General features: G+C 35.2%; 1 protein-coding gene across 1 annotated transcript; it reads left to right on the forward strand.

Annotated features, from left to right (window-relative positions):
• The first annotated feature begins 6,443 nt into the window (after window positions 1-6,443).
• On the forward strand, window positions 6,444-7,907 carry LOC131038014 (uncharacterized). Its single transcript, XM_057970279.2, has 2 exons — window positions 6,444-6,938; window positions 7,077-7,907. The coding sequence occupies exons 1-2, from the start codon at window positions 6,444-6,446 to the stop codon at window positions 7,905-7,907; spliced, it is 1,326 nt and encodes a 441-aa protein (XP_057826262.2).
• The last annotated feature ends 16,331 nt before the right edge of the window (window positions 7,908-24,238 follow it).

A 24,238-nucleotide genomic window follows, 5' to 3' on the forward strand; every position in this document is an offset into this window, starting at 1 on the left:
AAGAGGTAGAGAGGTGAAGAGGGAGGGAGCGAGAAACTTACAAAGGGGAGAAATGCAGAGTATGGGAGATAAAGGTGATGACGTGGACAATGGAGAGAGAGAATAAGAGAGAGTGGAGGAGGGAGAGAGATGGGGCTAAGGAGGGAAGGAGAGATATAGAGGGAGAGGGGAAGAAAGGGAGGGATAGACCTAGAGAGGGGAGGGCTAGAAAAGAGGAGAGACAAAAGAAAAAAGAGAGAGAGGAGGAAGAAGTGATGAAGGGAGAGGTAGACATGGAGGGAGTGAGCGACCTAGGGAAGGAGGAGACAGAGAGGTGTGGGAGGAGATTGAAGAGAATTGGAGAGTTCATAAAGGGAGAGGGGTAAGGGGGAGTGAGAGAGAGGTGGAGAGGAGGGAGAGAACTAGAGAGTGGACAAATAAAGGGGTGAGCTACCAAGAGGGGGAGAGGTGAGAAACATATATGAGGAGAGAGAGGGGTGAGATAGATAGAGGTGGGTAACGAGATGTGGATGGAGAGGTAGAGAGGTGGAGACCGGAGGAGGAAAATGTTGGAATAAATAATTCATATATTAGTTATTGACTTAATTATATTAATTCGCTAAATAATCAATGCCTTAGTAATTAATTATTGGCATTTATTAGTTAGTTAATTAACTAATTATGAATAATTAATTGATATTTATCTCCACGCATGATGCAAACTAGGAAAAGCAAACTATGTTTAGAATTTCGAGAGTTTTATGCATTAATTAGTCTATTATGCTTTTGTACATACATGACTAATTCATGCATTCTACTTTAACTCCTAGTCTATCTTGTAGACTCTACCATTCAGGGTTTCTATCTTTAGAGTTAGATTTATTTATAAGGATAATTCTCTCTTATTGTGTCATAGGTATTTTATCAAAAGATAATTGGGCTTGTGGGATTCGCATTTCATGAATTCTAACAGAAAAAATCTAGAGAGAGAGAGAGAGAGAGAGAGAGAGAGAGAGAGAGAGAGAGAGAGAGAGAGAGAGAGAGAGAGATGGTGGGAGGGAAAGGTGATGACTTAGACAATGGGGAGAGAGATGGGGGTAAGGAGGGACAACTAGATAGAGAGTGAGAGGGGAAAATAGGAGGGAGAGAGAAGAGGAGAGACAAAAGAACAAAGAGAGTAATGAGTAAGGAGGGATGGAGGGATACCTAATGAAGGAGGAGATAGAGATGTGAGGGGAGAGAGAGAAGAATTAGAGAGTTCATAAAGGTAGAAGGATAAGGGGGGAGGGAGAGAACTAGAGAGGGGAAAAATATAGAGTTGAGATACTTTCATGGGAAAAGAGAGGTGAGATAGATAGAGGGGGCTATAGAGAGGTGGGAAATTAGATGTAAATAGAGAGAGAGAGAGAGAGAGAGAGAGAGAGAGAGAGAGAGAGAGAGAGAGAGAGAGAGAGAGAGAGAGAGAGAGAGCGCTAATGACCTTGATAATGGGGAGAGAGAATAAGAGAGAGTTGGCAAGGGAAAGATAGAGGGGTAAGGAGGGAGGAGGAGGTAGAGGGAGAGAACTAGAGATGGGAGGGAGGGAGAAAAGGAGAGAAAAATGAACAATGTGAGATAACAAACTATGAAGGGATGGAGTGAGAGATAGACATGAAGGGAATGAGAGACCCAATGAATGAGGAAATAGAGAGGTGAGGGGAGAGAAAGAAGAGAATGATAAATTTCATGTTACATCCCTCTTTATTACATTGACAATACTTTTTGCTTACATGGTATTTTGTGGTAAATATGTATGTGGATTTAGGTTACATCAGATGGATGTTTTAATTATGCATGTGTGTATTTAATTCTCATCAATAATTTTCAATGATATATGATTTTTTTTTTGTTTTTATGTACATGACAATGATTAATGTTATTAAATAACTACAATTTTGGTTTCCAAAATAGATGTAGGACAATCTACCCTACCCTCTTGGATAGAGAGGGATACAAATATGAGAATAGGTATGTGATGTCATCTATGTTTTTTCACACACACATAAGTTAATGCCATTACTATCTTATGGCCGATTCTTAGATTGAACACCTTGAATTACATCAGTTCTATGTCGATTTGAATCTATGTTGACTCTAGGTACAGTCAAAACCTAGATCTAAGTGTTGGTTGGCTAAACCTTAGATAGATTGTTGATTTCTTAGTACACATTAATATTTTAACATGTCATTTATATTACTATTATCTCATCACTACATATGTACCTAAATGTATAGCTACATAAAGATGTATACATGTGTACATATATGTATATGAAATATACATATAAGCACATGCATATATGTATACACACTTATACATATAAATACATATAGATAGATGAACATAAAAGATGAAGGATCATTTACTCAACTTATTGTATTGTGAAATAATGGTGGAACTTAATTCTATGTAGATTTATTTTCAAACTTATTAGCTTATGAAGTTGAGGTACTATACCCACATAAGCCGATTATACATTATTTACACAACTTTCATTTCATGCACCTAATATATAGAAGATAAGATACATGAAACCATCAAATGGTATTACAAAACCATGAGCTAGAATCACCCAATAAGTGGTGCACCTATTTCCTCTGTTGGGTAACTGGTTCCAAATGGTATTACAAATTACAAACTTTAGATCTTCACTTAATTAGTCTGCACCTATTTCCTCTATTGGGTAATTGGTTCCTACATAACAAAAATGAGAGAAAATGTTGGGTAGAAAGAGGTTTTCCTCTATCAAACCCTAGTTTTGGAATCAACCTTGAAATTGAATTGAATTGAACATGAAAGGAAAGTGTGTTGTTAGGTAGTAGAGGCTAGACTTGGAAATAGAATGTTTATACCTTCACAAACCCTCTTTGATGTCAAAATGCTCATGAAGATATGATGTTGTCATGAATGTAGTTGAACTTAGGAAGAAAAGATCATGGAGGCCATCACAAATGCATAGATCAACCAAATACTCCTAGTCTTCAATGCCTTGATGCTTGATCTCTTGCTCTTGAGGACTTGAGATGCGAAATTGATATTATGTCATCATATTACTTGAGTAGGTTTCCTAAAATGAAGAGTATACCTCTCCCAAGCATTTCGAGGTGCAAAACTTGGAGTAGGCCGAGATAGGAAAAAAATTCTCGCATGACTTGGTTGAGTATGCCATGGTTTAAATTTGGGGCCAAACATCAAGGATTAGGGCACCCTAGCTTCCTTGCTCCCCCCAAAGTGGCCTCAAATTAAGGACCTGAGATCCAAAATAAGAAGGATATGCCAGAAGCAAATGCTGAATTGGGGTTGGATCAAATCATGTTGGGCACGAAAGGCTAGGAACACTAAAATGGGGTGTAGTTTAGCAAGAAATTGTATAGGGATGCAATTTATGATGCTACACCTCCAAATACAACCATCTATTTTTCTTCATTTAAAAAGAACACAAAATGACACATTTATCACCCTCAATTTGTTTTAGTTTCATGGTGAGGTGAGGCAAATTATTAAAATCTATTACTCACTATGTCAATTACAAAAAAAAAGAATACATGTATCCTATTTATTCCTTTTGACAAATTTTTATTTTCCAAACAGACATGCATTGTTACATTTTAAGATTATGATTTAATAATGCTTCAACCCATTTTTCTTTTGATGATGCCACTTTTCTCCACTATCTTGCTAACATTTCAATTAATGTTAATTCAACATTTCAATTAATGTTGATTCAACATTTCAATTAATGTTGATTCACTTTGCCACTCTTCTACCAATGTCACTGTTCTCCACTATCCTCCCAACTAAACTCTTACAAACCTAATGTTATATTTTGTTACCTTAAAAAATAAATAATGCAATAAAATAAAAGAAATTAAACCACTTATACAATCCAAATTAAGTTTAAAGTAAGAGGAAAAACCCAAAGCCATCATACAAACCAAAAAAACTTATTACAAAATTGCATTCTAACTTAAATTCAGCTAAACAAAATTGTAAACTTAAATCCTAAAAAATTTATAATTATAGAATTTGTAACTTCACATGTCATAAATCTTTGCTGCTAGTGGAGAACGGCTCTCCACGTAATAAATGAAAATCACCAGCAATCATATATATAGTGGAAGTAACTGCCGCCAACAGTCAAGGTAAAGTTGCCATATTAATATCCGCCAAACTAAAGAGAAGTAACCGCTGAACTTCCACATTTTCGCTGCCCCTACTACCATTAGGTATCTCTCTAACTTCCCACTTCTCATGAAAACTATTCCAAATTCGTAAAAACCCATACGTCAGATAATTTTGTTGACTGAAACTCTGCTATAAAATCATCTTTCCCTTCCGCTTTTGTGTTTATCTCCTTTCAAGAGCGAACGTAGCATCTTTTTGAGCTCCCTGTTGAAGTCGAAGCACTCTTTCTATCTCCGAGTCTGTTTGCACCATGTCACTCCCAGTCGAAAATGCTAATCCAAGTGTGGCAGGCCTTCCCCTAACCTGTTTAGGGTGATGCGCATTGTCCCTGATAAGCAAGATTACAGCTTTGTTGAAAAGGTGCAGCTTCCGGAAAATGAAATTTTAAGGCTCTGCAACAAGTTCATGCCCGCTTCTGCCTCTGCTTGCTTAGGAAACCCACCAAGAATCCGAATCGATTTCGACGGATTAAACCAGCGGTCCTTCTCTACGTGGGATTGTATGGTGAGAAGAAGATGATGATACGCAGTTTCCGAATGAAAGTCTTGCTGGAGGAGTCAGTTGTGGCTCAACTGGAGGGGGGCAACTTTGAGGCGGGACTTTACATCATTGTTCCGCAAGAGACAACTAGCCCTGTGGTTGCTTTCTATTGGCACGAAGGTGAGCATTTCAGGGAGGCGTCTAGGAAGGATGTTTCCTGCAATTTCATCCGATATTTGGTCGAGCTTTGTGATTATGTGTTTATTTGTGTGGAAGGGAGCTCCGATTTTCACACCCTGGCTACTTCTATGGCGAGCTCGCGCTCCAAAGCTTCGCGTACATGAAGGGTTCATGTAACCAGTGTGAAAAACACAGATAATGATGTTGAATTGTTGCCTGGTTTTAATGTTAGAATTGATGGATGGGGTTTCATAAATAACAAAACTTCATCAGTGCTCGGTGGATATAAGGATGGTATGTTCAATCATAACAGAATTCTGGTGTTCTGTGATGGGTATCAACGGTGTAGTTTCATGGCATCGGAGCCTGAGGAGAAGGAGAAGCTTGTTTGGAAAGTGTGTGAGCTATCCCCAATGAAAAAAGACTTGAAGGTATTGACCAGCAATTCTGGACCTGCAATCGTCCCGACATGTGGTGAGCCTGTGGAATTAGTAACTTTAAATACTGCATGTGAAAGTTTGTTTAAAGTTTTCCAACTTAGCTCTGGCGAATTGTTGGTTTTTATTCATAATTTCAAAGATTCATGCCTGCATCTGTATCGCTCACCCAAGATTGGGTCCAACATAAATAACATGAGTCCAATTCATACTTTCAAAAGGGGTTTCGATTTGTTGTCTGTGGACGAAGGTGCACGATCCATGGCCCTGTATGATAAAAGTAGATTTAAGATTGGAATATATAAGTTTGATGAGTCGTTTAGGAAGGTTTATGGGACTGGAGTAGAGATTCAGTTGGAAACATATGAAGGCAGCAAGGTCATTAAATGGATGCATTTGATACCACTCAAGATGGAGTTGCTTTTGGTTGACGACTCAAACACTGTGAGAGTCTTGGAAATCCATGAAAAGCCAATGATGAATTCAAAGCACATTTCCCTCCCTTTGCAGCAGCCTCTGTCAAAAGCATGCATCTCTGCTGATGGGTTTTTCTTCATTGTGTTAAGGCAATCCCAATCCTCAAACTATCTTGATGTGTCGCTTGCAGGGCGTGAGATAATGTTGGAGGTTTATGTTTTGGGTGATCTCATGAACCATTTGAAGACCATTAAATTCATTTCAGATGAAAGAAGGACACCCGATTTGGATCATCTGCAAGTGAAAATTTATTAATAGCTTTGGACCACAAAGTCATCTTGTGCTGCATAGTCCTAATGATGCCCCTTGCTTTCTCTCTTCGCATCTTCTGAAGACTGTCTTGGCTAAAGAGGTAGTGCAACAAGAAGTGCAAAACAAAGTTCCTAATGGGGAACAGGGGGAAACAGAAATAGGTGGTCCGTGCCCTACTTTGGGTTACATATACCACATTTTTGACAAATTTGCAATCACTCCTGCATTGTTTCCAACAGATAAGAAGGACATCACCTTCAACATAGTACTAGAAAACAGCATGGACCCCTGCAATGGAGAGGCCTGCATCAAATATCTGGAAGCTCTTGTTCGGAAATTAAGGGTGGCCAAAGACAAAGATTTTTCAAACATAAGCTGAAAATATAGAGAAATGGGCAGAAATATTTGAGAGCATGGTTTCAGATGCAGCAGATTACAATACAAAGATGAGAATTGGAATGTGGATCCGTAAGCTTCTTTGCCTTGTGCCCATTCAGATTGCTCGTGCAGAAAACAATGGAATGGTTGCTTTAAAGGATGGACTTCAAATCCCTTCTCATGTTAGTTACGTGGATAGCATATCACTTGCCAATTTAATGCGCTTTGGGTTCTACGATGTTGTTCTCAACAGCTGGAGGGGTAAAATTAGGGTTATATCTTCCATGGGAAAGCAGAGTAGTGGGAAGTCGTATTTGCTAAACCATTTGTCAGGTTCCCACCTTGATGTTTCAGGTGGGAGATGCACTGATGGTGTGTGGATGACCATCACTACAAGTGAAGGAGATGGCTGCCTCTATGTGCTCTTGGACTTTGAAGGGCTTGGCAGTTTTGAGCGAAGCGAACAGGAGGATATGCTTCTCTCTGTTCTGAACGCTGCCCTCAGCAACCTTACAATATTCAACAAAAAGGTATGTATGCCTCCACACTCTGAGACTCTAATTTTCTTTTAAGAAAAAATATTATAGCTTAACCCCATTTTAAAAAATCGATGTTGTTACAATCTGTGCTTCGGTAGCCCAACACTTACTTTAATCCTGGTATAACAGGATTTTCACCTTGATAAGGATACAGAGTCTGCTTTCAGCTGCTTCCACAGTGGGATCAACCTATTGGAGCAGGACAAAAAACTATTCAAGGGCTTATTCTACATTGCAATCAAGGATGTTGATGAATCCGATGTACTTGACCTTATCCAAGAATTCCATGAGAAGATATCTCCAATATGCAGCAAGTCTCAGGAAAACTTCATATTAAAAATGTATGATGGGAAGTTCGAGATCGCTGTTATGGCTCCTTATAACCGGGCTGAATATTATCATGAGAGCTTGAGGGAATTAGCACAGACGGTGTATGAAACAGATTCTTGCTATGATAATGGTTCTATTTTCTTGAAAGACCTTAAGCTTATAATTGCTCAGATTGCTGTTAAAGATTGGTCTTCTGTTGACAGTAAACGTGTGGCTATCATAGTTGACATTGTAAGGAGAAATCTCATGTGTGCCATCAATATGGGGTGTCTTTCTCCCACAAATTCAGATGAAGAAGTGCAGGAGCTCGTGAGCCTTGATACACAGGTAGAAGTTCCTGATATGCCTCTTGTTGTTGGCGAGTCGATGCTCATCAACTTTCGAGATTCAGGGTTGACTTTAGTACCTTCCAAGGAATCATCAACATCTAGTTCTATTAGAGACTTGTTAGCTCAAATCAGGCTAAAACTAGAGGCCGTTGTTCCTAGGAAAGGGAGCAATATTGATTCCTGGCATTCCATGTTGGAGAGGTTCCTTAGTGCAGTGGCAGAGAGAAGGCTTAATAGAGTTCAACGGTGGATAAGCTCAAACACAATGGATTTCTGCGGTAATGATGAGGTGGAGAGTTAGTGTTAGAGGCAGATGTAATTCTTGGAAAGATAAAACAAGGTCTCTCTGTTTGTGGATGCAAATGTTCTCAGTGCTTTTGGAGATGTGTGCTTGAGAAAGGCCACGATGATGGTCACACTTGCATGAGTAGTCACTCCTGTACTGAGCCCTGTAGTTATTGTGTTAAAGAACGGGGAGAGCTAGAAGAAGCCGAGACCTTAACTCTGTGCAGGGATCTGGCTGGGCATGAAGGTGGTCACAATTGCAGAGAGAAAAATCATACATGTGGACAGATCTGTGAGTTGTTTGGAAGGTCATCGAATTGTAACAAGTTGTGTTCTCTTGAGCCTGAACACCATGGCAGCCAACACAAATGCAACTCTCCGCAACATAAATGCAAGATGCTATGTTCTCTTGAGAGCTGCAACAATCCATGTGTTGTGGCAGTTGAGCTTGACCACGAGAAGCATCAGTGCCATGAAACATATTGCTCCAGCCCATGCGTTATAATGGATGTAGAAGGACATGTGGAGTGAAGGATCATTTTCATGGTATGAATGATCCTTATGTAGAGCATTTATGTGGAAGCGAACATGCCTGTGCAGAGAAATGCGAAGAGCCTGTAATCTGTGAAATTCTTACAGAGCTTGTAAGACAAACCCGGGTTTTCGAGGGACAGAGGGGATGTTTTCAGTATGAACATTTCTCAGAACAAAATGGCTTGTGCAAAGGTTGTTGCATTCCCATACCCCCTTTTGAGAAGAAGCATCGAGGGCCACATGTTCACACCAAGAATGAACTCTCCGTGCACTACTGTGACACTAGATGCCAAGCTTGCGGTTACTTCTGTCGGCGTCCAGTGGGTCATCTTGGCTTGCATGAAACAACTCATGGTAATATAAGGAATGCAAGATTCATCTCAGAGGAGGAAGACATTGACAGTAAGGATCGAAAGTATAAATGGGGAGAGAAAGGAGAGGCTGAGACTTAGTTACCAGAAACGAGAAACGAGAAACGCAACGGCAACGGCAACGTGACGAGAAACGGAATATTTAAAGGTTGCGTATAAGAAACGTATATATATAAAAAATTATAAAAAATTATTTTACATAAATGAAAAAGCATGGAGTTTTATATATATTTTCATTAAAAAACTTGATTTCACATAAATAAAAAATATGAAGTTAAAGTTTCTAAAATACAAAACAATAGATATATACGCATGCAAGTTTATTATAAAAATATATGTATATGCAATTTTTTATAATCAAATTCACCTTGATATTCTGAATTTTTTATAAAGCACAAACTTTTTCTAAAAATTTCAAAAAAAAATCTAAATTAATGTTAAAAACTAAATGTAATCAAATTCACCTTGATATTCTGAAACATTAGTGGAAGATAAACATAAATTATATTTAGATATTACATTGCATGAATCGTAGATATTGCATTGCATGAATTGTAGATAATTATATTGAAATATTTTGCATGGGGCTGTATAATTAATGTTAGTTAAAGTTATATATTTAATGTAACTAACATGACATAGAAAACTATAATCTACATCTACTAGTTAATCTAAAGTTAAGCCATGAAACATGCAATTTCACATGCCAAAAAAATCAGTGTGTCAATGTTAAATCAATAAAAAACAATTACTTTACTGTCAAATCAATCTGTTTAAAACATTTACTTTACTATAAAAACCTGTTAAAAACAATTACTTTACCATTTAAAACATTTACTTTACTTTAAAAACAATTACTTTACCCCACTTATAATGGAAAACAATTATTTGACTGACAAATCAAAACAATGGAAAACATATTACAAACACTGCAGAAACGGCCGTTAGAAACACTGCAGAAACGGCCGTTAGAAACGCGAAACGCGTTTCTCCCGTTGAAACGCGAAACGATGGGAGACCGTCGCGTTTCTGGCAACTAAGAGCCTGAGATGTGCAATATGTATTGCAGGAAGCAGGGCCGTGGTCATATCCATTTGGTTCCGTGTAAAGGCTCCGAGATGTGCGGTAGCAATCTCTATGATGGTGCCAGGCACGAGACTGTGAAATATGGACCTGATGTGGATGTTCCGAAAGATGAGATGACTCATGAGACTTACTGGCAATATGTTAGATTTGCTGATCCTTGCACAAAAGAAGAGGGCATTGAGTTTGGCCTGTGCAATCACTATTGCAAATCGGAGGAGCACAACTCAGAGGAAAAGGCTTCTAAAAAATCCTACTGCATTGAGAATCTATGGCACGAACCCATCACAAAAACTGGCCTACAGATGAATTCTGCTGGCTATGTGACTGATGATGGGCATCATTTTGGCTGCGATCAATCTAATAATGTCCCTTATCATGTCATCTTCGTGATTGACAAATCAGGCTCAATGAGCACCTCTGATATTAGCCCTACAATGACCAAGTTTAACAGTCATAATTGTAGGCTGGGATGTGTATATGAGGCCATTTTGAGGTTTATACAAGCTCGGTTAAGAATAGTTTGTGATGATTCAATATCAATAATCTTATTTGATAGATCTGCAACGGTAGCTGTAGAGATTCAAGATATGGAAGAAGGTGCTGTTGATTCGCTTCTTCAGTACCCTGCTGCTGGACAAACCACGTACTCATCTGGTTTGGATGCTGCACAGAAATTAATGATGAAAGCATCCAGAAACCCAAAAGTAGACATGAAAAAACCAGTTGTTATCTTCTTGAGTGATGGGGAAAACAATGGCGGAGAGGATCCCGTCCACTACGTGAACAAAATGAAAAGGCAGGAGCCTAGATGACACTTCATACAATTATGTACGGGAAACATCCTGCGATGAGCATCTTGGAGGAAATGGCCAAGGAAGGGAATGGGCAGTTCCAATTAACTCTTGATGGACTTCAGCTGGCTCAGAGTTTTGAAAATCTCGCAAAAAGCCTCAAGCCTCGAGTTGCAGCCTTAATGTAAGGGCACAGATTCCTTGCTAGCTGCTTCTTAGTTCTGTTTTTTGTTCTCTGAAGTGACGGTCCACTTGGTATTAGTATTTAACTAATCAGAATTTAGATTGGGTTTAGGTGTGTTTTATAACTCTACAGTCGTAAATGCAGTCCAGATCAAACTGCCAACATTTTGAAAAATATATATTCCCTACTTGTAGTTTTGTGTCTGTGATGGGATCTTGTTGTGGTCTGTTTAAGGTATAAAGATCTGAAGTGTCCCTGATGTTAATTATTTAAGATGGAATCAAATAATTATATTTAGAAATGAGTTTATGGAAGGTTTTGGTCATGAGCAATTTGATGACTCTGTTAACAGAGCATTTTGAATATTAGTAATAGAAATTCTTATTTTCATTTCATTCTCAGTGGTATCACTCTGGCAGGCCATATAGTTTAGGGGACATAGCTCTTAACAAGTCTTCCAACTGAAGGTTTATATATATGAAATCAGATGAAATTTATTATCTCTAAAGAGCAACAATAGCTGAAAGTAGACTGCATAAACTTTTATATAGCCCAAATAAACATCGATTTAAGTTGATCCATGTTAAACTAGATTTCTTTGAATTGCCAAGATTGCAACTGATATTAACCTGTCAAATTGCAGGTTGTGATAAACATTTATTTATATTATCTGTGTTTGAATTCATCCTTTTAAAGCCTTCCCTGCAAGTTAGTTGTGTTTCAACTTTGTGGGCAGAGCAACTGTACATCCTTTGTTTACTCATTCAGGTTTACCATTTTATTCTTAATTTCTTTCCAGAGATTAAAGATAATTTACAGGACAATTACCCCAAGTTATATTTCAAGTTTCTGGGCCATTGTCCATTTATTCCTAATTTCTTTAAGATTAAATTAAGATAATTTACAAGACAACTATCCCATTTATATTAATTTCATAGAAAACCTATGAAACATGCTTGTTAAAAACAAAAGGAATTGTAAATATTACTTTTTATGGACTAAGTTAATCAAACCATTTAGTTTTTCTGTGTCCAAGTGTTCTCCACTGCGTATAAATATATGAATGCAAATATTTTTTAAATATACAATAATGCAAATTTATTTTGCCCTGTTTTCTAAATCTGTATTATAATATATTGAAATGCAAATATTATTAATTTAAATAGATAATTGTATTAACTCATTCAAATCGTTTTGATAACAATTATACTATTTTTTACTACCTATATATGAATGTAGTTTCTTTGTATATACAATTATATATAATAATAATGCAATTTTTTAAATATAGTTTTTTTTTCCCTCATTAGTTAGGATCAACTCATTCACAAATGTCATGATTTTATGATTTTAGCTCTCCTTTCATTTCCCTATCTAACTTGTTATCTATTTTCTGTTAGGTCCTGGGGACAATTGAGAGGGCGGGCGGGCGGGGGGGACGGGGGAGGGTGAATCAGTTGTCTTAAAATATTAAGCCAAAAACCATTTAAACAAATTGCAGTTTAATACCGGTGAAACAAATTAATTGATAAATGCAATACCGGTAAAGATTAATGCATGAAACCAAAAGATAAAATCATCCACAACACATAACACCAATATTTGTATGTGGAAACTCTGTAAGGGGAAAAACCACGGTGGGAAACCTTCACATACAACCTTCACATAAACCTTCACATACAACTTTCTTCGCTTTCCTCATTCGATCTTACATTTAAGATCTTACATTTATACCATAACCTAAGACCAATTATAGTAGGTCGGCTCTACAAGATATTACAATAAAATCATTTTACAACTAATACAATATCCGATGCAATAACCAATTGAATATGTCGACTCAATTCATTTACAACATTAATTAATTAATTCCATAGCGTGCCATGCTAATCTGGAAGAGTTAAACCTGCCGGTGTAACCCTAGATAACTCTGGACCTATTTGCCGGTAAAAGCAAATATGCAAGTATGAATATACCAATGATTAATTCTTCAAAACAAGGTGTCCCCATGATGTCTTCGACATTACCAGGTGTCTTCCATGTCATTCCAAGTGCCGGTGAACCATATACCAGTAACTGTGCAATAGTTACTTGTCTGCCGGTGAAAGTTGCTAGATCACCAGAGTGCTAGTGTTTTAATAGGTGTTGACATCAATGACAAAACCATACCAAAATACCAACAATCTCCCCCTTTGGCATTGATGGCAACACAAGATGGAAAAACCATCAAAGTGCCAAAACAGAAATGCCAAATACTAAAAACCAATAATATCCTTTAGTTCAATAAACAATCTCTCCCTCTATGGGTAACATGTATCTTTTTTCTTTCTGTGTTTTTCCATACCAATCTCTCCCCTTTTGACATCAAATGCCAAAGTTACAAAAATCAATTGTTATTTTCATATGCAAAATACCAACTATATTCAATATACCATCTACTCCCCCTGAGAAGTAGCTTCCTCATCAAAGTCGGTTTTAAGAATATATCTCTATTAATTCTATCGGTTGATGACAGACATCAATTCTTTAAGTGTCTACCGGTGGGGGTATGACCCCAAGCTGATCTCTGAGATATTCGAAAGTCTCCTTAGGCAAAGGTTTTGTGAAAATATCTGCATGTTGTTCTTTATTATTCACATAAACTAGTTTTATCTCCTTTTCTTCAACTTTTTCCCTTAGAAAATTCAGTTTGATAGAAACATGTTTTGTTTTAGAATGTAATGCCAGATTCTTAGATATATCAATTGCTATAGCGTTATCACAGTATATAGTAATGGGTTCCTTGCATTTTATCTTTATGTCCTTTAACAGTTGTTTAAGCCATAATACCTGTGTACAGTTTGTTGTTGTTGCAACATATTCTGATTTTGCTATTGATAAAGATGTGCAACTTTGTTTCTTGCTTAACCAAGAAATTAATCTGCTTCCAAGGAAAAATGCTCCGCTGGTGGTTCTTTTTCTGTCATCTACATGTCCTGCCCAATTTGCATCTGTGTATGCACATAATTCAAAATTTTCATTTCTAGGATACCATAATCCAAGATTTGTAGTGCCTTGTAAATACCGGAAAATCCTTTTTACTTTTGATTCATGATTTTCCTTAGGATTACTTTGAAATCTTGAAACAATACATACTGCATTCATAATATCTGGTCTTGTTTGTGTTAAATACAGTAAACCTCCTATCATAGATTTGTACTTGGTTGGATTGACAGGTGTTGATTCATCTCTTATTGATAATTTGTCATTTGTAGTCATAGGTGTACTTACCGGTTTAGAGTTTTCCATCCCAAATTTCTTTAGTAGCTCTTTTAAGTACTTTGATTGACTCAAAAATATACCACTATCAATCTGAGAGATCTGTAATCCTAAAAAGAATTTTACTTCTCCTATCATAGACATTTCAAATTCTTGCTGCATTTTGATAGAAAAATCTTTACATAATCCATCTTCTCCTCCAAAGATTATATCATCAACAAAAACTTCTATAACCAAGATGTCATTATCAATTACTTTATAGTATAAATTATTGTCTGCATTACCTTTAAAAAAACCAATCTCTAAAAGATACTTATCTAATCTTGCATACCAAGCTCTTGGAGCTTGCTTCAATCCATATAGAGCTTTCTTTAACCTACAAACCATATCTTTGTCTTCTGTTAAAGAAAATCCATCAGGTTGTTCAATGTAAACCTCTTCTTCAAGAATTCCATTCAAGAATGCACATTTAATATCCATTTGATATACTTTATAGTTTTTATGAGCTGAAAAAGCCAAAAATAATCTAACTACTTCAATTCAGGCTGTCGGTGCAAAGGTTTCATTGTAATCAATTCCTTTCTTTTGAGAATATCCCTTACACACTAATTTTTCTTTATTTCTGATTATTTTACCATCTTCATTAAGTTTGTTTCTAAAAACTCATTTGGTTCCAATAACATTTTTATCTTTAGGCCGGGGAACTAATGTCCAAGTGTTATTCTTCTCAATTTGCTCTAATTCTTCTTCCATAGCTTTAATCCAAAATTTATCTTCACATGCCTCATTAATTGATGATGGTTCAATTTGAGAAATAAAACATACCTCTTCATTTGCCAATCTTCCTCTTGTCATAACTCCTCTATATTTATTTCCAATTATCTGATCTTCAGAATGACTCAATCTTACATACCGGGGTGTTTTTGTTTGCTGCTATTCCTCAGTTACTGTGGAATTTTCAGATGATACCGGTGTAACTGGATCTTCATTTTGTGCCGGTGGATTCAGTGTAGATTCATTTGACAGAATCTCTGTTGCCAGTTCATAATCCATATACCTTGAAGTTCCTTTGAATTGTTCATCAATCTTTACATTTGTGCTTTCAACAATCTTCTGCAATCTTTTGTTAAAACATCTATATGCTTTGCTCTTAGATGAATAACCAAGAAATATTCCTTCATCACTTCTAGGATCAAATTTTCCAATATACTCATCTCTCCTAATATAACATTTGCTTCCAAAAATTCTGAAATATTTAAGAGTAGGAATAGTACCAAACCATAGTTCATGAGGAGTCTTACCGGTTTCACTTTTGATGTGAACTTTGTTGAATGTATAGACCATTGTGCTTACTGCCTTTCTCCATTATATATGTGGTAGGTTTGCTTCAGATAACATACTTCTTGTTGCATCCAAGATAGTTTTGTTTTTCCTTTCATTAACCCCATTCTGCTGTGGTGTCTGAGGTGCTGATAGCTATCTTCTGATTCCATTCACTTCACAAAATGTATTGAATTCCTTAGATGTGAATTCACCTCCTTGGTTTGATCTTAAACATTTGATTTTCTTGCTGGTTTCATTTTCAACCATTGCTTTGAATAGTTTAAACTTTCCAAGTGCTTCTAATTTTTCTCTGAGAAAAGTAACCCAGCACATTCTAGAATAGTCATCTATGATTAGCATGAAATATCTATCACCTTGCAAGCTTTTAGTTCTAGCTGGACCACATAAATCAGTATGAATTAAATCAAGAGCATTGTTTGATTTCTCTGGAATACTTTTAAAACTAGCTCTAACCTGTTTTCCAAATTGACATTCCTTACATACTGTGTTGTGAGGTTTGACAATTTTAGGTAAATCTCTAACTGCTTTAGTAGTACTGATTTTTACCATGCAATCAAAATTTACATGACAGAGTCTCTTGTGCCATAACCAACTTTCATCAATGTGTGCAATCAAACATGTCTTTTCACTGTTGTTCAAATGAAAGATATTACCTCTAGTCTAATTACTGGTTGCAATTTCTAAACCAGTTCTATTCATAATTTTGTATTTACCATTTTTGAATTGTAGCTAAAATCCTTTCTTTACTAATTGACCAACACTCAAAAGATTATGTTTTAGACCTTCAACATAGTAAACATTTTCAGTGTTATGCTTACCATCAAGAGATATTGAACCCTTACCTTTAATTGAACAAGCTTTGTCATCACCAAATCTTACTAGACCTCCATTATATTCTTGAAAGTTCAAGAATTTACTTTTGTCACCAATCATGTGATGTGAGCATCTTGAGTCAATGATCCACTCATCTTTCACTTCAACTTTCATTGCCAAAGCTTGTTCTACCGGTTGTACTGCAGGTGTCAGTTGATCTTCTGTTATAGCAACAAAAATCCATCCATTGTCTGCCGGATCCTCATCAGAATCATCAGTCACTCCTTCATCAACAACATAACAAGATTTGTCCTTATTTTTCTTGAATCTATATTTCTGATATTCAGGATTAGGCTTGTATGTTCTTCTAGCTTCTTCTCTTAACCTAGCATGTCTATCAGGGCGTCTTGAAGCCATATGACCAATCTTATTACAGTTGAAACATTTAAAGGGTGCTTTACCTTCATACTTACTTCCAACTAGACCTTTAGGCATTTTTCTTTCAAATAGTGCTTCAAGTTCTTCATTTTCTCTCCTAGTTTCTTCAAGTTCTCTTGCATAAAAAGTTTTCCAATCAGATTTGTCAAATGCAGATGATGTTGATGCTTTAAAAGCTAGATCTGTCTTTATAGTAGTAACAGGACCAAATTCTTCAATTTCAAAGGCTGATATTTTTCCAATCAGTGTATCCCTAGTTACTAATGTGTTAGACATTGTTCTAAGTTCATTTATAGCAGTAACCTTCATTTTATATGCCGGTGGCAAACCTCTTAAAACTTTTGAAACAATTTCATCTTCACTTAAGGTTCCTCCACAACATTTAATACCTAAAACAATTTCATTTACTCTTTACATAAAAGTAGAAATTCTTTCATCTTCTTCCATTTTCAGACTTTCATACCTGACCCGAAAGCTTTCAAGTTTTGCAATTTTGGTTGTGGAATCTCCTTCATTCAGTGTTTCCAAATGATCCCATATAGCTTTAGCAGTAGATCTGTCTAATAGTCCCATGGTTTTCTGATCTGATAATGCGCTCAAAAGTGCTTCTCTTTCCTTTCAATCATTTTCTTCATCTTTAGTCAAATTTGGAGGATTTGGTTGAGTTGTTGTAGGAGCAGTATATCCATTTTTTGTAACTTCCCAGATATCCTTTCCAATACAGTTCAGATGTGTCTCCATTCTGATTTTCCATATTCCATAGTTAGTTCCATCAAGTTTAGGATTGTCCTTCTTAAAATAGTTGCTAGACATTGGATCTCCTCAAGCTGTTAAGCTTTTACAAAAAGAGGACTTAGCTCTGATACCAGTTGTTAGGTCCCGGGGACAACTAAGAGGGGGGGGGGGGGTGAATCAATTGTCTTAAAATATTAAGCCAAAAACCATTTAAACAAATTGCAGTTTAATACCGGTGAAACAGATTAACTGATAAATGCAATACTGGTAAAGATTAATGCATGAAACCAAAAGATAAAATCATCCACAACACATAACACCAATATTTGTATGTGGAAACCCTGTAAGGGGAAAAACCATGGTGGGAAACCTTACCCACAATCAGATGATACTACTACAGATAGTAAGTGTACATAAATGGGGTATGTACATGCAGAAAGGCCAACTGCCTAGAGCTCACTGCTCAAATACAAATGGGAGTCACACTGACTACAATTGGATGGTTAAATCCAATAAGAATGTACTGCCTAAAGTAGCATCTTTATATGCTGGATTCAGTACTGGTGTAATGCTGATATGCTTTCACAAAACCCTAGCTTTAACTTCAAATGATGTCTTCGTGTATAGCTCTGCTAAATCTCGCATATACTTTCACATACAACCTTCTTCGCTTTCCTCATTCGATCTTACATTTATACCATAACCTAAGACCAATTATAGTAGGTTGGCTCTACAAGATATTACAATAAAATCATTTTACAACTAATACAATATCCGATGCAATAACCGATTGAATATGTTGGCTCAATGCATTTACAACATTAATTAATTAATTCCATAGCGTGCCATGCTAATCTGGAAGAGTTAAACCTGCCGGTGTATCCCTAGATAACTTTGGACCTATTTGCCGGTAAAAGCAAATATGCAAGTATGAATATACCAATGATTAATTCTTCAAAACAAGGTGTCCCCACGATGTCTTCGACATACCAGGTGTCTTCCATGTCATTCCAAGTGTCAGTGAACCATATACCAGTAACTGTGCAATAGTTACTTGTCTGCCGGTGAATGCTGCTAGATCACCAGAGTGGTAGTGTTTTAGTAGGTGTTGACATCAATGACAAAACCATACCAAAATACCAACATTTTCCACCTTGGCTTTTGGTTGTTCATTAGATAACTTTTTCCAAGACACAAGTAATGTATGTAACCTATTTTATTGGTTGACTTTCATACTTTGGCAAGACACAAGTTAAGAATTAATAATGTTTTTAATAAAATTTAATATTTAAACTATTATTTTCAAATTATTCAATTAAAATACATAAAATTTAGATTTAATTTATTTTTTTATTTTTTCAAAATCTATTTTATCTTATAATTGAGATATTTGTCTATAATTCTTACAACTTAATATTTTATCAACATATAAATAAATTGAAGATTCTCATTTAAGACTTGAAATTGAAGAGGATGATAACTAGAAGCACCCAAATTAGACGAGAATATATCATAAAGTTTGATAATAACTTAACAAACAACAACAACCCTAAGTGACATGAAATAATAAAATTTTTGTTTCCTAATTGATCTTTATGTGTTTGAATTGTTTAGCTAGTTTTAAAACCTACCACCTTTCTCATTTTGTACTTATTTGACTATTTGCTAGAGTTCATCCCTTCCCACCATATTATTTTTGTTCCACAACTAATGTTTTCACCATTTTTCCTTCTATTTATCTCATTTGGTGAATCTCAATCTACCATGATAAAGTTATGTCACATTTGTTTTTCTTATGTGTCTTTTCCTTGCATGAAGCTTTCTATCTATAGTTTATTCTTTCTACTCTATTGGCTAAAGTCCCCTAACATTGTATAGGAATGGTGAAGCTTTCTTTCTATAGTTTATTCTTTCTACTTTGTTGGCTAAAGTCCCCTAACATTGTATAGGAATGGTGTTTCTACCTTTTCTAGGGTCTTCATCCACATATAGAAATCCAACAGCTTTTACAAGTTTTATTTATTTATTTATTTATTAAGTGTTAGAGAAATTCTAAGAATTTTGAATGTTAATTTCAAGTTTTCAAGGTTTTATAAGTTCTAGATTTTATCTCACATCTTCCATTGGTTGAAAATTTTATTTTCGAATTTTGAAATATATTGGTTAACCTTCATGTATTAATTGAGTAACTCATTCAATTTTCAATTTGTATAATTTTCCTTTTTATATGCAATTATATACAATAATAATGAAATTCTATTTTATACTATCAATCTTCAATTTTTTATTCTAAATATTAATTTTTATAGATGAAACAAATTCATTCATTTAATTTTAAGTTTAGCTAATTTTCAATATCTATAAATATGAATAAAAATCTTGTTATATATAAACAAATATTTTCCATGAATTTAATAAGAGGCTTAATGCAAACAATTGCTCTATCTAAATTGTTATTTACTGATCACCTCGGTGTATGTTGTGTTTTAGAAAGATTTTTCCAAATTAAGTTATAATTATCTTACCTCCACATAAACTAGGCAACCTACTTTATAATTTGATTTTCACACTTGGCAATAGAAAAACACAATAATAGACAAAATTAATATTAAAGTTTAATTTGGTACTAACTATTAACAATGTTTTCTATAAAATTTTATAAGACTTGGATTAATATAATCCATTTAATCCCTCGAGATTTTTATTTATCAGGTAATCTAGATATCCATCTATAACCTTTAGAACTTCACATTTTATCAATCAATAAATAAAAGGTTTTGAATGAGGAATTTAAATACAAGATAGAAATTGAAAGTGTCCAAATTATAAGAGAATATATTATAAAGTTTGATAATAACTTAACAACCAAACATACATTCCTTTATGACATGAAATAATAAAAATATGTATTTACTAATTAATTCTCATATGGTGGAATTGTTAAGATAGTTCCTAAGATCTCCACCTTTCTCATTGTATTCTTATTTAACCATTTTCTAGTGTCCATCCCTTCTTACCTCTTCACAACCCATTTTTGTCCCATTTTTGTCCCACAAGTAATGTGTTCAACCTTTTTCCTTCAATTCACCCCATTTTTTGAATCTCAATTCACCATGGTGAAATGTATCATACACGTTTTCCATATGTGTGTCTTTTCCTTTCATCTAGAGCTTTCTTCCTTTCATTTATTCTTTCTACTTTATTAGATAAGCTCTCCTAAAATTGCATAGGCATGTTGTTTCTATATTTTCTATTGGTCTTTATCCTTACATAACAACCAACATCATTTGAAAGTGTTTGAATTTTTTTATGTCTAAGGTGTTCTATATTTTCTAGTTTCAAGTTTTCATACGTATATTGGTTCTAGATTTTATCTCACATATTCCATATATCCATTAGGCCTTCATCTAGCAATATCACCCACTATCAATTAGTTCCCAATATCCTCTATGGCCTTTGGAATAATGATAACCAATAAATTCTAAGTTCTAGAAAATTTTAAATTATTAATCAATAGTTATAACATCCATTTTCATTGTCTTCTTTTAGTTATTTTATTTTGAATCTCTTCACCACATTTGATCATGAAAGACCATTTTATAGGAAAGGACTATAGCTCGATGAAACAAGTTAAGACTCCATGGACAACAATCATTAGTATCGACATTCTTCACATTTTGACTTCATTATATCCACATGTGGGGTTTTTGTACATAAGGGAATATGCCACAAAATATTCTAATGACATAGGTGCCTACACAAGAATGATAAAAATATTAAATAATAAGGGTATGGAGCTATACACTCACCAAATTATATGATGTTTATAATCAATCCTAATATAGTTGCACTTTTGGAATCAACTATGAGGTTAGATCTAGACTAGGATACAATGTAGAAGTTGATGATTTCAAACTCACAAGTCAAGAATCCTCTGCAAGAACACCACCTATCATATAGAGAAATCAAGCAAGAATAATTTTCTCAACCAGCCTAGGAATTATGTATTGATTGTACAAAATATATGTTATGCTATATGAATGAATCCTTATGAAAGAATGAATGAAACCCTAAAGATAGACTAAATTAGCTAGTGGCAAGTTTCATAATAAAAATGATTGAGATAACTTAAGATAGATTATTATCTTAATTAAATTTAAAGGCAAAAAACACCTAAGTTTACTTTAAGTGAATAAAGTAATTAAATGACCTAATTAATTAAATAATTACTTAAAGTCTCCTAATTACTCTAACATACATGGGCTCGCATAAAAAAAATGGAAAAAACTTGTAATGACCCTTTTTCAATAACATTATGTTTATGTATTAAAATATCATTCTTGATGTCTCCCATGGTTAAAGAGTGTAAATGAATTCTCCCTCTTCTCCCATGTTCCTATTAGGTTTAGAAATTGCTAAGGTCCCAAATTTTTTCTAAGACTGTAGGTTGTTATCTAGTATCATACTTTCCCTTTATGGTGTCTCTTTCCTTTAACCCTTTCTCCATTCCCTCATTGCCAAATATATAGTTCTTTGTATCAACATTCAACTCACACCCAAGCCTTGATCCTTGACATTCCCACCTTTTTGTCATTCCTACCTACACTTGCATGGCTAGGAGCACTATTAATCATAAGTGTTGATTTAGAAATCACACGAAAAGGAATTTTTCTATGTAGAAACAAGGATAATCTCTTAAGGTCATGGATTCATATACAATTTCAAGTAAATGATGAGGAGGGTCAACATGTTGACCTAGGGTGCACTTGCTAAAAAAAATTCAATCCCCCAAAAGAAAAAGAGTAAACCCTAAAACAAAAAAGATTAGAGGAAAGTTACTTGGAACACAACACTAGCCAAACAATTACAACCACATCCAAGCCCTTTTGACCCCTCCTAGTAAATGAAACACTAGTTGGGCACCTCTTTATGATCAACATACCTTTACCTATCTAATAGTTTATTGATGGATTTATATCAAATAGACTCATTTCAGATGCTACGCTCAATTCTCACAAAACCCATCATTAACACACCCGCCATGAGGTCTCTGTTATTCAAGAATTTTTACATGCATGCCACCAACTAACTCCATGGCTAATTGGCATGCATAACACATGGTATTAAAACTAAATGCCACTACAAAGGATCAAGAAGGATGGAAAAATTGAGAGAACTAAAGGAAGCTCAACAATGTAGTAAACGAGATTAACTGGAAACGTATGATTGGTCTCAAATCCCACATTTTTTCTTGCTATTTTAGCATTGAATTTGATTACCAATTGTAAAAACTATTCATTACCATTACCAGCTCATGCAGCACAATGCCAAAGACATTGTAGGTTTTCCGTTCTCTTGTATTGGTCTTTATGAACTCATTTACTAACCATCCACACTACTAATCATAGATTGCCAAAATATTTTGGATCAATATTTCAAATAAAAAGTATGCAAGTTGTACATAACACACATTGAAAATAAATTTATGTGAGGAAATCTAATAGTTTGTTTGTCTGAATGAAAAAGTATTAATCACTATTTAATTACTTTTGCTTCAATGGCAATAGTTCCATGGAAGGAACTAATAATATTAAACAAAGGAATTGCTTAAGATTGATGGAATGCATTCCAAGCTCTCTATATTGAATTTGAACTTCTCATGTTTCAAGATTTGCTTCATTTTAATGAGCACCATTTAATGTTATGATGGAGGCTGATTTTTGTTGTACATAAGAAAATATGATGCTTTTGATGTGCATGAGACAATTGACTGATCAAATATTATGCTTTGGCTTCATCAAATAGAGGAGAGGGCTTGATACATGCACACCCTATGTTGATCGGTCCACGTGGACTAAAAAAATTTGCCACCAATTTTTTTGGTCGATTTCAACATCATCTAACACGTATACAATGGTCATTGGTTCAAGGTGTCCTTTTTTTGCCAAATTGGCACAGTGACTGAAATTTGGCCAGGCCCACTCCAACTAGGTGCATGGCACAACATTTGAAGTGGATAGTGTAGCCACACGAAAAACCTCCACCTTGCCACACTATACATTCAACATTCTCGCATTTGACTCCCACTATCACACTACACTTTGCTACCTTCCCACATTTACTATATGTCTCTTCCCTTTACTTTCACCTTACATTGCACAAATATTGAGTTGTTTAGCTTTCATTTCTCCTACATTTTCTCCAAAAAATATAACATTGTTTCCTTTCATTGCTGCTTTTTTTATAGTGTTCAATATGGTAGGGTCCCAAAATTTTTCACTTTCTATCTCTACAACTTTGTTCATCTTCCACACAACATGCTCACAACTGACACCAATCTCCCTTTGACTTCGGTGATGGCTACACCCTAGTGCATGGAGACCACAACTCTATTTCATCATCTATAAGTTAATAACAATGGTTTAAATCAACCCCATTATATTTTCTTCCCTTCTTGATGATTATCTTTTGGAATTTCAGTAACTTAGCATTTGCTTCCCTTTTGGGTGGTTATCATTTGGAATTTCAATACCAGCATTTGCTTCCCTTTTGGGTGGTTATCATTTTGAATTTTAGCTTGTACATTTCTATTTCACTCTATTTATATCTTGTAGAGAAAAGGGCATAACTGGGCCTAAATTTCTTCGATGCGTGGTCTCTGCCTGGTTTTTCGAAGTAGCTTTTACTTTCCACCTTGCACCTTTGTAGGTTTGAACTTGCATGTTGTTTTGGCATTGGCTACACATAGGAAAACACTTCAACCACTTCTTGTTTGACCTCAGCGGTGAGTTTC

Source organism: Cryptomeria japonica, chromosome 7 (assembly GCF_030272615.1).
Source record: "Cryptomeria japonica chromosome 7, Sugi_1.0, whole genome shotgun sequence".
Classification (NCBI taxonomy): domain Eukaryota; kingdom Viridiplantae; phylum Streptophyta; class Pinopsida; order Cupressales; family Cupressaceae; genus Cryptomeria; species Cryptomeria japonica.

Bases quoted from the DNA above. Each gene is read 5' to 3' on its own strand.
- LOC131038014 (XM_057970279.2), top strand. From the start codon at position 6,444: ATGGTTTCAGATGCAGCAGATTACAATACAAAGATGAGAATTGGAATG. The intron at 6,939-7,076 runs GTATGTATGCCT...CTGGTATAACAG, and splicing joins TTACAATATTCAACAAAAAG to GATTTTCACCTTGATAAGGA.